Below are 13,604 nucleotides of genomic sequence, written 5' to 3'. Positions count from 1 at the left end.
ACTGTTCTAAGAGAGTCCCAATAAGACCGCATTTGTGCAAAGCCTTCTTTGATGTCACATCTTGAAGTTCGTGGGCTCTATTCCCCATCTACTATAGATTGCTTGCGGCAATGCAACCTCGCGCACGCGAGCCTCGAGCAAGTCCGCTCAAATTCTGATTACTGATATCTTCATGAGCCTACGATTACCACCGCGGTCATGGAGCTCCGCATACGTGTATCAATCATAGTACAATTACCATGGCTATTTACTTCGCCGAGGCGCCATCGCGTATTCACTAAAAGATGTGGCCGGCTGATTGGTCAACTCGGCTATCATCACCACAGCTTCTGCTCAGTTCCTGGAGCTGGACTACTTTATTTATCTTGACTTATGATGTTCATAAGCATCGTGGTATCATTGATAATACGAAGCAATTTCGCTAAGTAACAACATATGCTGCCAGCTTGTCTCCGCAACACGCTCCTCCGCCTCAGCTCCCAGCCTCTGCAAAGGCGATCCTTTCATTACACTAGTAATTTTAACATGCCCGGTCTCATAGGCGCATCATCTCGCGGCACGGTCCGCTACAACGTCCTCGATTTATCTGTACGCCCTGAAGATCGCGGACTCTTCTCTGGTCCGGCGCACAAGTACTCCGAAGACATCGAAGTCGATCTATTCGAACCTGTCTCTTCTCCAGAAATAGTGCAAGGCCCAGAGGGACTTGATGTGCAAGGATTCGCGTATGTGAAACACCGATCTGCGCTGGACGTGGACGAATGGATGAATGGTGAGAACCCAGAAGAGACATACGTGAAAGAGGTCGAGGATCTTGTTGGGAAAGTGACAGGTGCTAAGAAGGTGGTTGTGAATCACTTGGGGATCAGGAAGAGGCTCGCGGAGAAGAATGCGGACCCGTCGTTCTATCGGAAAGCCGGAGATAAGCACGATGAGACAGTGAAGGAAAGGGCAAAAAAGGAGACGGCTTGGGGTAAGTGTATATACCGAGCTCAGTTCGGAGAGCGGCACTGACAGGCTGAAGTGACTGGGAAGACAGATGCTGGTCTCGAACCTGCTCGGTTCGCGCATGTGGACTACACGCTGGAAGGGCTCAAGCGTACTGCACGATACTGCCGCAAGGACATCAAAGCTGCAGCGCAGGAAGCTCTCGATGCCGAAGATGCAAACAAAGATGCGAAGCGATACGCTGCGTACTCTGTTTGGGTAAGCATTGTGCCTTTCTGAGACTCGGTGTTACGTTGACAGCCTTCCACAGAGACCACTCAAGCCCGTGAAGCGGGACCCTCTCGCAGTTGCTGACTGGCGCACAACCGAGAAAGATACTCTACAGCCCATCGAGTATAGAGCGACCAGCAATGTGGTGGACAAGGGTGAATATATGCTTGAGCAGTACACACAAACACCGGAGGCGAAGAATACTGGACAAAAGTGGTACTGCATGACCAAGCAAACGCCCGAAGATGTCCTCATCCTCAAGTTCGCAGACACTGCGTCCGAGAAGGATCCGAAAATCTCCCAATATTGCGCGCATTGCTCACCGATGCTGCCGAATGTGGACAATGAGGAGCCGAGAATGAGCGTGGAGGCGAGAGTTATCGCCTTCTGGTGAAGTTATAAAATTTAGCTAGCCGTGTTAAAGATCATATTTTAAAGATGTCGACCTCCTGATATGAGTCTTTGACCGTGACATCCAGAGCGGGTTGATGATATGTACGGACCTCCGTTAAGGTACAAATAGCATGCTCTACCTGTCCACAACGCCTGTACCTAAACAACTCAAAGATCCAGCAAGATCCGGGATACTGGCCATCATGTCCGGTCTGGTGTCACCAAGACGCAGGCCTTCTATCATCGAATGTTTCACAGCCGCAATCACAAGCAGTGTCCCTATCTTTGTTGCAAATGTCGTTTCCAGTAATCGACCAAAGGCCGCCAGGCATTGTTGTGTCCGTCGAGGTAAGAGTAAGCTGCCCCAATGCAAGCACCGCTAAGATGTGCCTAAAAGCCATGAGTTAATTTGTATGGAACAGCAGCATACAGTGAAGTGGGCTTACCGCATGGCCAAATTGCACAAAAGAGTACCCGCGAATCATTCCAACAAGATCGAACGCCATGACGATGGGCAAGAAATACTGTGCTTCCATATAATATGGGATCAAGATGATGCCAACGCCCTGTGTCGGATACTCCATGCAGAAGGCGCCAAAAACAGCAAAGAGCGCACCGCTAGCTCCACCAGAGGAGATGAAAGGTGCGTAGGCACGACCTTGTCTGAAGATCATACTAGCGAAGTGCTGCGCAAGTCCAGACAAAACACCCGTTGAGAGGAAGAAGGACAGCATGTGGTTCGTATCTCCACGGAAGAGAGATGAATACCCGGTTGCCGGCAGGAAATTGTACAGAGCATATAGATTGACTCCAAGGTGCATAAGACCTGAATGAACGAAAGTCGACGTAAAGAGCGTGTAATGTCGGTTTGTTGCTGGAATATGCCACAGGTGCTGCCAGACACGTGGTGCGACCAAGCTAGAGAGGTGCACTGCGCCGTTAACACCAATCAGACCCCAGCTTAGCTTTGACATTGGGTCTGCGTTGCGCCAAGCTCTAGTGACGACTTCTGTGGGGGTAGGAGGGCCGTTGGGAGTGGAGATTGAATATGAGGATCCCCTAGAGTTGCCTCGGAACAGACTATACGGGCTCTTGGATTCCAATTCACTTTTGGCTGTGAAGTACGCGAGGGACACATAAATGCCCGTGGAAACCGTGATTGCCCATATGGTAGGAGCGAGAAACCGAATCTTCACTTTGGGAATCTCTCCACCTCCAGGGAAATGGCCTTCTTCATTGAGATTTGGGGGGTAATGTGGTTCCGTTGCAGGCTGACTTTGGGGTGATTGGCTCGTTGGATGAGGCAGGGTCTTGGATGGATGGCCTGGCGCATTCTGTGAGCGACGTGTTTGGAGCTGCCGGATCTGATTCCATCGCGCAGCGCGACCAACTGGGGAGCGCACTGCCGATAGAGGTGGCAGCGCCGCTCGGCAACGTAAGCAAGACATTTGATTGATGCGCGAGAGATGCTAAGACGTACTGTCGCGAAGTTTGGTCACTTGACAAGCGCGCCCCGAGCTCGTGCACAGACTCAAACTCAATTGCGGTCTAGCGCAGAAGCTGCCTCTACTCGTAACTTTGTTGCGGTGTCACGAGAAATAGGTATTTCTAGAGCTCCCATGTACCCGCCTTCGATTATCATTGCATCTGGAATGGCTATTAAAAAAAAAAAAAAAAAGGCACCAAATTTTCGATGATGAGATGGAAGACTTTCAAATAAAATACGCTGGCTCATCCACACACGACAACTCTCATCACATCAGCTCATCCTCCACAGCGCTTCTTCGCGCGTGCACAACAAGCCCGAGGCAATTCTCCGTGCATGTTTTAATGCTTTACTCGCTCAAATCTTGTGATCCATCGCCCACGAAATAATGCTGCTCCACTTCTTACAAGTATGGACTGTCCTCGCGGAAGGTAGCGGTATCCCCAGTTTTGCATTCATCTCCCACTGTATGGGACTGATATCTGCGTTGCACATCAGCGCCTGTCGAATGAGATCAACACAGTGGTTGTCATGAATTCGTGTCTCCGATTCCGATAGGTTCGCTGCCAGCTGCCACGGATACCGTTCCGGATGGAGCAGCTTGCGAATCCGATTCAAGCAATGGAGTTGATGGAAGACGGAGAGGCCTGTCATATATTTCCCGGGTTGTTCTGAGGAAGGGACGGTCTCAAAAGGGAGATGAGATGCTTGAGAGAAAGGGATGCCGGAGGTGGCGTATCCTCTCGGGATGTTAGCGATGACTAGGAGCTATATGCTGGGAAGACGTACCTTCGGTCAGTATCTCCCACGCTTCATCTCCTTCGTCTGTCAAAGCAAGGTAAATGTTTGGCTTTCCAGATTCGCTTGGGTCAATTTAGTGATCTTCGCGGAGTAATTGTTTGGCTTCGTATTGCTTACATGTCCGCCCGAAGATTGGTGTCGAAGACCACTGTCTCATACTCTACTGCGCTTTCGGCTGGTGCTACAGCACGTATCAGACAGGCCACTTTGTCATCATTGGGTCTACTCACAATAGATTGTTGCTGGCCATGGAGGTAATGGCGACCACAGCTGCGTATTCCTGATGTAAAGCAAAATTGTGCTCGTCAGAAGAGCAACATTAAGGATCATGGAAGAGCGGTATGCCCATGATTCCCGAGATTTACGCCGGCGGGGTAAATCGTATCCGGCATTCCTTCGAAACGAGCCTGAATTTGTTTCCTCAGCGCTACTGGCATATCGCTCTTCACTGGTGAGCAGTCTTATGCTGGCTTCGGAAAGCTCTTTGGGGGACATGTTTTTGACTGTGTGGCGGGTGTTGGACAGGTGTTGTAGATGGAGGAGATCATCGACTGGTCCGGGAGGGGGGAAAGGACAATGTGCGTGCTGATGATGCTTATATTATGGATGCTGACGTGCGCAGTCGAGCATTCCACAAGTCATGATTCGCCCAGCCAATAAAAGCTTCATATGTTGTCGTAAGTAATTATTTAGTGGTGTTTTACGGAACATGTAGTATTGAATACTAAATGTGCGACTTCAAAGGTACAGTCATAGGTGAGAAGACGCAACACTGTTTACATTGATTGTGCGGCGCTTTCTATAGAGCCGGAGCTCATTTAGATAAATCGATCACTTGCACAACTAAAACTCTCTTAAATCGCCATATCTTGGTTGTATCTAAGTACACCTATGCAACGAGTGACTGAGGTGAGCTGTTGCACATGATGTTCTGGTAGCCACACAACTACTCAGCTAACCATTCTTGAACAAGCCATTCCTGAATGGCATTGCCCAAAGGTTCAGAGCGTCCAATGAAACCGCTAACTGCATAATGAAAGTCCATCCGCATGGTTCCCTTGACCAAATTGCTGGAGTAACGAAGAATTTCCACATCCTCGACACTGACCTCGTGTGATCTTCGGCGTGGACCGCAGAGATCGGTGACAACTCACTGCGCAGCATCGTCCTCGGCTGTGGCGGCGACAGTCCAGATGGCTTCACTACGCTTAGCATCGTTCTCTCCAGCCTTTGTCCAAATCGATTCACTGCGCTTGGCAGTGGCATCTCCTGCTTTGGTCCAAATTGACTGGCTACGCTTGGCCGTGTCATCAATGGAGGTCGTCCAAATCGATTCCCCACGCTTTGCAGTGCTGTCTCCAACCTTGGTCCAGATCGATTCAGCACGCTTGGTATCAGCACCCCCAGCCACGGTCCAGATCGTTGTACCGCGCTTGGCAGTATCATCATCAGCAGCAGCAGCAATGTTCCAAATAGCCTCGCTGCGCTTCTCGTCGTCAGCAGTCGCTGCCTTAGTCCAGATGTTCGTGCTGCGCTTCCGTCCAGGGCCCTGGTCGCCCTGGATGGTGTCATCTGCCTGGGCAGCAGCAGTCCAAATATTTGTGCTACGCTCAAGCTTCCCAGCTGTACCTTTGAAGACAAAATCATTTTAATGAATGTTGCTAACGTTTTCTGAGGTTGCACTCACCCATAGGAGCGGCCATAGCCGAATAGACGGCGGTGCTGCCGGCAATGAATTGGTAGAGGCCCTTCATGGTGCTAGACTTTGGACTGCGGTCTGGTGGCAGATTTGGGAGAGAATTTGATAACGAAGCGAAAGACACTGTATGGTGCTGGTGAAACTTGAGGTGGGTGATACGCCTTCTTTATAGCCGTGATATTGTAGCCCTGATCCTATCGTCGAAACCTAGGATTACCTGAATGTACTCATTATACCACAAATCTACGCGTCATGAATGAAGCCTGCTTATCCAAAGAGTCTCCAAATAAACCTGACATTGCTAATGACAAGTCAGGAGGATCACGGCACGAAATTGTTCGAATGTGGAATGTGGGCTGCTGCACAACGTTACTCTATCGTCCACATGCAATGAGTCGTTGATATGGCATCATGCCGCTGTCATTCTGGACAGGGTTCTGGGTGTCATAGAGTTGCCGAAGCTGGAATACTGCTTCAATTCGCTAAATGGTTGGAACAGCTGCAGTGTATTCCTACGGAGTAGCTCGTAGCTGACGCCAAGGTCATCGATATCTGTCTCACCGCTCAATTCTGTGTCATGGAGACGATGAATTACTTTCTGAAAAGATTATTCGTTGCGAAAACCGTCTCTGTGGTGTTCCCAATCGTCACATTGAGCTAAAGCTCGGCCTTTGCTGACGACAGCGACAGTAATTGTAACAAGGATCCGTATGCATGTGCACGACGGGCCAGCGAATAAGATAGAGATCTCAACCAAACATTATACCTTGGCTAAAAACATGCTAAAAGTTCCGATGAGGATAGAGCCCGTACTGTCCGCGAGAGCTCACCGGTTGGATTAACAATCAATCCGAGACATGGTAGCTGCAGTCAGAATTCGTTGACAAGATTATTGACATGGTCTATCTTGAGTTGAAACAAGAATATGCGTTTGAGTTGCAACATGCACTGTCATGGCTGCGAGATACTGTGATGATCATTTGTCTGACCTTTTCACAGTGCCATAACAGTGACAAGAAAGATAATTGCTCGGCCATAGGCACCTTGCGGCGCATTTGCTTCAGACATAAAAAGACATATGCAGCTCGATCATAACATGGTAATGGCTTTATTCTGCTGTGCTTAGAGCGCAAGCTGTGGCTTTCCCAGGAGAGCCGGTAGCGGCCCATTCCACAATCCTCTCAAGTTGATCGCGATAGAATATGGGTGCAAACATGGTGTTAGAGGCCGGAGCCCGGTACGAGACAGGATTTAGGTGACTGCGATGGAATTGTATTTGCGACGGAGTGGATCCAACCCAATCACTATTCATCATATCCAAATCTGCTATCAGCACCGGGTAGGGACGAGTCGGTTCTTCATCATAATTCGGCCACATGGCATTGCTTGCTCTATGTATAGACGAAGAGGGTTACCGTCCAATAATGTACCATTAGTACTCGTAGCAACCAACACTCTGTAATGAATGGTTTAAATATTGCCTTAAGACCATCCTGACCGAAAGAAACTCGAGAATCAGCTTCAGCAGTTTCGAATCTTGGAAATGATTGCAAGTTCTTGTAGAGCTCACTGCAGCTTTATCTATTTCGGGAGGTGAACAACCAGCATGCTGACCCCGAACCGCAGACGGCAAGCATTGTGCTGTCAAAAATGGAGTTACTAAATGGGCTGAAAACCTTCGTAGCTTGTCATCTCAGATGTAGTGCAACACCTAACGAGTTATGAGTTCTTTCACCATGCCTACCAAAGTTATGGTAGTTTGGCTAAAAGTACTGCTAGACCAGCTAAGATCTTCCACCTAAATATGCCAACGTAATTGCACGCTTTTCCGATGTTTCGTTGGACCAAAACAAACCTCACGCCAAAAGCCTTCGCATTCGTCGCATTCAAGGCACCAACGCCATTCACGTGACAGCGCGCGCCGGCGTTCTCTGAACCACGCGTAGCCCCTCACACCCATGCGCTTTGGCGTCACACCACAGCTTGGCGACACCCCATCAGCCATTGTACAAAGACCCTCTTAATTGCTGTCCCTGAAGCAAACGCATGATCCTCCTGTTCCTAAGTCCAAGAAACACGCCCATCTCATCCACCATGTCCTTTTCCACAATCATCCCCAACATCTGGTTCGAGTCGAACGCAGAACGCAAGTCTCCCAGCTTTTAGGTGCTCTTTTTGTTCCACCCAACACCATCTCTACAAATCACAACATCTGATAAACCACTAAGCCTAGGCAGAAGCCGTCCAATTCTACACCACCGTCTTCCCCTCCAGCAGCATAACCCACACCTACCGCTACACCTCCGCCGGTCAAGCTCATCACAACAAGCCCGTTGGATCTGTCATGATGCTCACCTTCAGCCTCGCCGGGCACCCTTTCGCTGCGATCAACGGCGGTCCGGAACACTTCCAGGTACCCAATGCATCACCCACTTTCACTATAGAGTGCGAGGATCAAGCGGAGATTGACTACTATTGGGAAAAACTTGGGCAAGGGGGCGATGAGGGCGCGAGGGCGTGTGGCTGGTTGAAGGATAGATGGGGTGTGAGTTGGCAGGTAGTGCCGCGGGCGTTGGAGGAGTGGGGAAGGGATGGGGATAAGGAGAAGGTACGAAGGGTCATGGAGGCGATGATGGGGATGGTGAAGTTGAATATTAGCGAGCTGGAGAGGGCTTTTGAGGGGGCGGCTTAGACCGGCTCCAATAATTTGAACATTCTTCAATCATGGAAATGGATAGTATTGCTTTTAGTGTGGGCAAGGGCTCAAGAGGTCGAGTTTCTACTCGGCCACGCATCAACCAAACCCTCATAGATCTTCACCTCGCTGAACTCGACTTCGCCGCCCTCAACGAAGAATCCTACATCTGTGCTGTCTTCGTACCAGCTCCACACCCACGTACTCACCACAAAGCGGTTGTTGGCGTGGACTTCCACCACGCCACCATCAACGACGATGGTGAGGTCCAAGGTCTCGATGTTAGTCCCGTTCGCGGTTGGAACATCGAACAAGCGGAACTTTCCAGACTCATTGTCCGTATTGATACCGGGAGTGGTGGCTGCAACAGCTGAGCTGTTCGAGCGGTCGATGACTAGGCTTTCGTTGGAGAACTGGTAGTAGATGTTGGTATTCTCATTGGTTCCAGAAAGGATAGAGAAGCCGGCTTTCAGATCGTCGTTTGTGCGAGAGGGGAAGGAGATGGATGCGGTCATCATATAGTGCTTTGATCGTGGGCTTTCGTCAAATTTATGGCTGGAGGAGATGCTACCTCCCGATTGCGTGGTCGTGTTTGTAGCGTTCTGCTGAAAAGCTGCAAGGGGCTCTCTCGCGATTTGCTGACGAAGGGTTGCAAGCGTGAGTGTGCCGTTGTCGTTTTGCGACTCGACCCTCCAAGAACCCTTCTCCCATGCCAGTGCGTTGTCAACAACATTCATGTACCCCACGCTGAGCTCCCTCGGCAGCAGAAGAGAACCAGACCAGTTTTGCTGCGTAGTGGGGAAGTCAAGCGTGCCGTAGAAATTGCCTGTCAACCAGAGGTAGGATATAAAGCGATCCGGGGCGCCGCTGTTTTGGCCTGCTTGAGAAGAAGCTGGCAAATGCTTCCCAGCAGCTGCGTAGGCGGAACGTCCTGCATCCAATCTGCCAGCCATAGAGGGCACAAACTTCAGCGTGCCGTCGACGAACTTGTGCGATCCTGCAGCCCAAAGCATCTCTCTGTTGTCGGAAACTTGCGGTACTATGGGCGTGTATGACCACTCAGCACCAAGCGTGACGAAGATCTCACCTTCGGCGTTGTAGCCACTTGAATCCAGTGCGAAGAGGTTCCCGACCTCAAAGTTAAAGCCCCACCGTCCGGCCCATCCAGCTTCAGTCCAGGTCGAGTTTGCCTCCTCGCTCCACCACTGACCGAGAAACTCCCAGTTCTCAAAGTACGGATCCTGTTCATATTGTCTGTACAGAAACAGGCTCGGGCCTTCTCCATGGATTCCTCCAGAAATGATAGTGTACCAGGTGCCGTTGCTGCTATCGAGCAACTGATCGAAGTTGGGATTCTGGAACACGAATGGATCTCGGAATCCTGTCACATTATACGCAAACGGTGGGCTTGGGATGACTGGTCCGTGCTTCAGCTTTGTGAAGTTGCGTCCACCATCGGTTGCAATAGCAAGTGACTGTGTTTCACTTCCTTTGGTATACCGTATGGTCCATTGAATCGGAAGGTAGTTCACGCTCGTATACAGGAGGGTTGGGGTCCCATTGATACCCTTTTCGATGACACTTCCGTCGAACACAGCAACGTGATCATTGATTCCGCCAGCGCGGATAAAGGGTCCCGAATTCGGATTGAGGTCGGTGTATGTGACAAGGTCGGAAGTTGTTGCTCCGGAGGCGCCTTGGTGCAGATAGCCAACATGGAACAATCCAGTTGCAGGGTCTGTATAGTGCATACAAGGGTCGCCAATTGACCCATATGCCGGCAGGAAGTGAGCTCGAGGCCTCCACGTATCAAACAAGGAAGCGTTCGCCAACGAGGTCAGATTGGGTGGTGCAGAATTGTAGTCCGTCACATTGCTCTGGCGCGGAAGGAGCGGGTTGGCTAGGACTGCCGCCGCAGGTAACACGATGGGTCCGGCGATTTTCATGATGGATGGCAAAGAACACACTCTATGTCGACATCGACGCAAAGCAAGTATTTATGTCCCCACGAACCCCGCGTCCCTGCTTTCATGATCTGCGATCCCGAGGTCGGAAGAATTTTCGGGACCTCCCATATGGGATGACTGATGTCATGATGCCAAAGAACGGCAGATGGCTAGATTGTGCAATTGCGACCCGGGGTGCTAAGATGGAAATGTGTTCGCGGGGCGGAGTTGCACCGGCAGCTTGACTCCTACAGACTTGGAGTGAGAGGCAGAGCCCATGTATGTTGCTTAGGTAAGCGGAATCTTGGCATCTGGATGGTGCCTGCCAGCCGAAAATCGTCAACGCGCTTGGAGATCAAGCTCGCCGCTGTCGCGAATCCAAGCACACTCGCCCGCCATACGTATCCCCGATAATCCACCTGCGCGTACTCTGCGCTGTAGCAACAATTGAACGCGCCTCCAAGAACGCCCACCCGCCGCCATCATGAGGCTTACTACGGATCTGATCAACAGCTCCCTCTCCTTCATCAATTGTCTCACGGAGCGTGAACTCGATCTACGAGGTGCGTATGGAAAGAACAGATGCTACGCTTGAAGAGCTGAATTGATATCAATTTGTGTAAACCACAGGCCACAAAATCTCCGCCATCGAGAACATGGGTGCGGCACGAGACAACGACGCCATCGACCTGACCGACAACGATATTGCTCAGCTTGGCAACTTCCCCCTCCAGCCGCGACTGCGTACGCTCTTCCTCGGTCAAAACCGCATAGCCAACATCCAGGCCAACCTGAGCTCGAGCATCCCGAATCTCACGACTCTGGTTCTTACCAAGAACAGGATTTCTGAGCTGGCTGAGTTGGACCCTTTGGGTGGCTTCAAGAAGCTGGTGTATCTTGCATTGAAGGACAACCCGGTGACAAGCAAAGAGGTACGTACAAATAATTTGCGGCTCACAGCGTGCGCCTAATATTCCCAAGGGTGTTTGAAAGCGCAGGCGTAGTGCGCGTGCAACACGCAAATACGCACACAGTTACATGAAATCCGCAGTTATTGACGAACGTTTAGAACTACCGTTTGTGGGTAATATGGCTCTGCCCGTCCGTCCGCTATCTTGACTTTGTCAAGGTGCGCGACGTGGAGCGCCGTAAAGCCACAGAGCTATTCGGCACGGCCGAGGAACCCTCCGAACTAGCGACGAAGATCAAGGGGCAGAAGTCGAAGGGCTTCGTCGTGCCGAATTACACCAATGGCGCGGACACGCCGACGAAAGAGCGCATTTGGACCGAGGAAGAGAAGAACAGGATGCGGGCGGCAATCAGAAACGCAAGTTCGTTGGCAGAGATGGCGAGGCTGGAGAAAGATCTTGCGGAAGGGCGGATACCGGCATATGTGTTGGAGGGTGGCGATCCCATGGAGACGTAGGGAACCCATGTCCTGAGGCACATGGCCTCTCTTCCAAAGGAGCCTTTTGGCAGTGACAGCGAGAGAAACAAGCTTAGCGATCGACGGTGATGAAGAATTGGAAAATACCCTTGGGAAGACGGTAGTTGGGTCTGGGTAGGGACAGTTGGAAACGAGGAATTGACCTGAAGTCATCGATTTGCAATTTGTGTCGCATCTGGCAACCACGGCACGATTGCATCTAGCAATGCAGTAGGGAACGGCGCTCGAAAATCAAGCGTTAGGTGCTAGTCATTTACAAAAGAAAACTATTGGCATTTTGGGCCTGCACTTTCGCTGAACATGCGGTCGCCCGCGGGAGTATTCAACTACGTAGGAAGGAAATGGTGAACCACGATTTGAGACTAGCGCATTGCATGTAAACTTAAGCAAACTGCGACTACCAACTCACTGTTCTGTACATTGGAGCGTTTTCGTGCACTCAGAATCACGATCGACACCGACTCTGCTCCATTCGACCTTGTTTTGCTAGGCTCGTCATACAAACACTGACGAATGAAAGCAGTGCCTTTTCCGAGAGGATCACGACCCCCCTCCCATCGATATGCGCTCAGGGACCTGGAGTACCATCGTAGTGGTTTCCTGTTTGGGGCCGCGCACTTGTGCTTGTGCAACCCTGACGATTCGGCACGGTGGGTGGCATTCATAGAGCTTATACATGGTTATTCCCGCCTTCAGTATGAATTTCCAAATCAAGGCATTGCCTTCAACTCCTACGAGGCCCAAAATTGGTGGAATACTAGACAAATTCGCCGCATTTGCGGGTATCGCTCAGCACATGACTCCTGAGCTTGACGGCGAGTATATTGCCGGGATATGGCCCAGACAATTGCATTCAATTAGCGCATACCGTTGTCCATCCTCGATTTGGGTCAAAATCGAGCGAAAAGAGAGATCCACCGAAGAAAGACTGACGCTTTCCTACGGTAACTTATGCTACTTGTCTGAGTAATACCACGTTGCTATCCATTCAGCAAAGGCTATACCCGCCGACCCAGCTGATCCGTTTAGTCGCATAAGAGTGCATGCATCATTTTGGAGTGTAAATTACTGTGGAGGGCAGCGCTATCCATGTATTCTCAAGAGGATATTCCGGAAGATTTGATGGAGAAGAAGAGAAGCGCATCGATCAGAGCGACACTTTGTCCTGCCTGTTATCACGCGAACTTATCCGAAGGGTTCTTCACGGAATTCTCGCGTAGTGAAGTTTATGATTTTGCGTAATTCCAGCACAGGTTGCGAAGATTCCTATGTCAGAAATGGGTTCGCAAGTTGTTCCATGCACGACCTGCTATACGTCGATCCACATCAGGAAAAGTGGTACGAACGTTACCAAAGAATGAGGAAGCATTGCGCGAATACTGGTAAAGGTTGCGGTAAGACATTTGATTTTGCTGTAACACCAATAGAGTATTCCTTGCAACTGGTTCAAGCTAATCTGTATTTTATGGGCGCAGAATTCTAGAGAAACAAAGCAGACAGTAACAAATAGTGGCGTTGTTTCTCGAGCACCATCCAAATCTGCAATGTAGAATCGTTCGTCATGCAAAAATATGAGGCATGTATACCCGCCGTCCTTAGTCTGCGATAACCTTGTTGTGCCTCCCCGTCAATACTCACTTGTCTATTTCATCTGAACTGTTCAAGACACTCGAACCATGAACGCATGCATCGTACACCACACCAACATAAACCATTGTACTTGCGTCCCTCTTTTCTCACCCTTTTTCAAACTGTCCCTTCGCCTAACAAACGGCCCCAACCATACAGAACTCTCTCGAGAACCAAGACCACACTCCAGCCTTACATCCATACGTCATTCAAACACATCAAGCTTCCCACATCATCCAGCCCAGGAACAATGAAGCCAATACGCCACAGTCGCACATCCTCGCTGCAAG

The 13,604-nt window shown here is 50.3% G+C and overlaps 7 protein-coding genes across 7 annotated transcripts; 3 read left to right on the top strand and 4 right to left on the bottom strand.

Moving 5' to 3' along the window:
* Positions 1 to 525: 525 nt before the first annotated feature.
* Positions 526 to 1,751, top strand: CC84DRAFT_1235569 (uncharacterized protein; the record flags this gene model as incomplete). The annotated part of the gene is made up of 3 exons (XM_018183848.1): positions 526 to 973; positions 1,025 to 1,206; positions 1,259 to 1,751. The coding sequence occupies 3 exons, from the start codon at positions 526 to 528 to the stop codon at positions 1,610 to 1,612; spliced, it is 984 nt and encodes a 327-aa protein (XP_018040086.1). The 3' UTR covers positions 1,613 to 1,751.
* On the bottom strand, positions 1,581 to 3,091 carry CC84DRAFT_1137600 (uncharacterized protein). Its single transcript, XM_018176154.1, has 2 exons — positions 2,058 to 3,091; positions 1,581 to 2,001 (listed from the first exon to the last, which is right to left on the bottom strand). The coding sequence occupies exons 1-2, from the start codon at positions 3,057 to 3,059 to the stop codon at positions 1,891 to 1,893; spliced, it is 1,113 nt and encodes a 370-aa protein (XP_018040085.1). The 5' UTR covers positions 3,060 to 3,091; the 3' UTR covers positions 1,581 to 1,890.
* A 363-nt stretch (positions 3,092 to 3,454) lies between these two features.
* On the bottom strand, positions 3,455 to 3,835 carry CC84DRAFT_1084949 (uncharacterized protein; the record flags this gene model as incomplete). The annotated part of the gene is made up of 1 exon (XM_018174074.1): positions 3,455 to 3,835. A coding segment is annotated over one exon (381 nt), but the record flags the coding sequence as incomplete, so codon positions are not given.
* A 1,213-nt stretch (positions 3,836 to 5,048) lies between these two features.
* CC84DRAFT_1172251 (uncharacterized protein) lies at positions 5,049 to 5,652 on the bottom strand (the record flags this gene model as incomplete). The annotated part of the gene is made up of 2 exons (XM_018179970.1): positions 5,049 to 5,527; positions 5,586 to 5,652. The coding sequence occupies 2 exons, from the start codon at positions 5,650 to 5,652 to the stop codon at positions 5,049 to 5,051; spliced, it is 546 nt and encodes a 181-aa protein (XP_018040083.1).
* Positions 5,653 to 7,583: 1,931 nt separating this feature from the next.
* On the top strand, positions 7,584 to 8,289 carry CC84DRAFT_1202377 (3-demethylubiquinone-9 3-methyltransferase; the record flags this gene model as incomplete). The annotated part of the gene is made up of 2 exons (XM_018181770.1): positions 7,584 to 7,743; positions 7,835 to 8,289. The coding sequence occupies exons 1-2, from the start codon at positions 7,644 to 7,646 to the stop codon at positions 8,287 to 8,289; spliced, it is 555 nt and encodes a 184-aa protein (XP_018040082.1). The 5' UTR covers positions 7,584 to 7,643.
* Positions 8,290 to 8,325: 36 nt separating this feature from the next.
* CC84DRAFT_452529 (extracellular invertase) lies at positions 8,326 to 10,469 on the bottom strand. The gene has a single exon (XM_018186321.1). The coding sequence runs from the start codon at positions 10,236 to 10,238 to the stop codon at positions 8,361 to 8,363; it is 1,878 nt and encodes a 625-aa protein (XP_018040081.1). The 5' UTR covers positions 10,239 to 10,469; the 3' UTR covers positions 8,326 to 8,360.
* A 288-nt stretch (positions 10,470 to 10,757) lies between these two features.
* Positions 10,758 to 12,090, top strand: CC84DRAFT_1160820 (L domain-like protein). The gene is made up of 2 exons (XM_018177588.1): positions 10,758 to 11,170; positions 11,308 to 12,090. The coding sequence occupies exons 1-2, from the start codon at positions 10,895 to 10,897 to the stop codon at positions 11,662 to 11,664; spliced, it is 633 nt and encodes a 210-aa protein (XP_018040080.1). The 5' UTR covers positions 10,758 to 10,894; the 3' UTR covers positions 11,665 to 12,090.
* Positions 12,091 to 13,604: the final 1,514 nt, after the last annotated feature.

Source organism: Paraphaeosphaeria sporulosa (assembly GCF_001642045.1).
Source record: "Paraphaeosphaeria sporulosa strain AP3s5-JAC2a unplaced genomic scaffold CC84scaffold_2, whole genome shotgun sequence".
Classification (NCBI taxonomy): domain Eukaryota; kingdom Fungi; phylum Ascomycota; class Dothideomycetes; order Pleosporales; family Didymosphaeriaceae; genus Paraphaeosphaeria; species Paraphaeosphaeria sporulosa.
The sequence above is the reverse complement of the archived record's forward strand: the minus strand, read 5'-3'. Positions and strand labels throughout refer to the sequence as shown.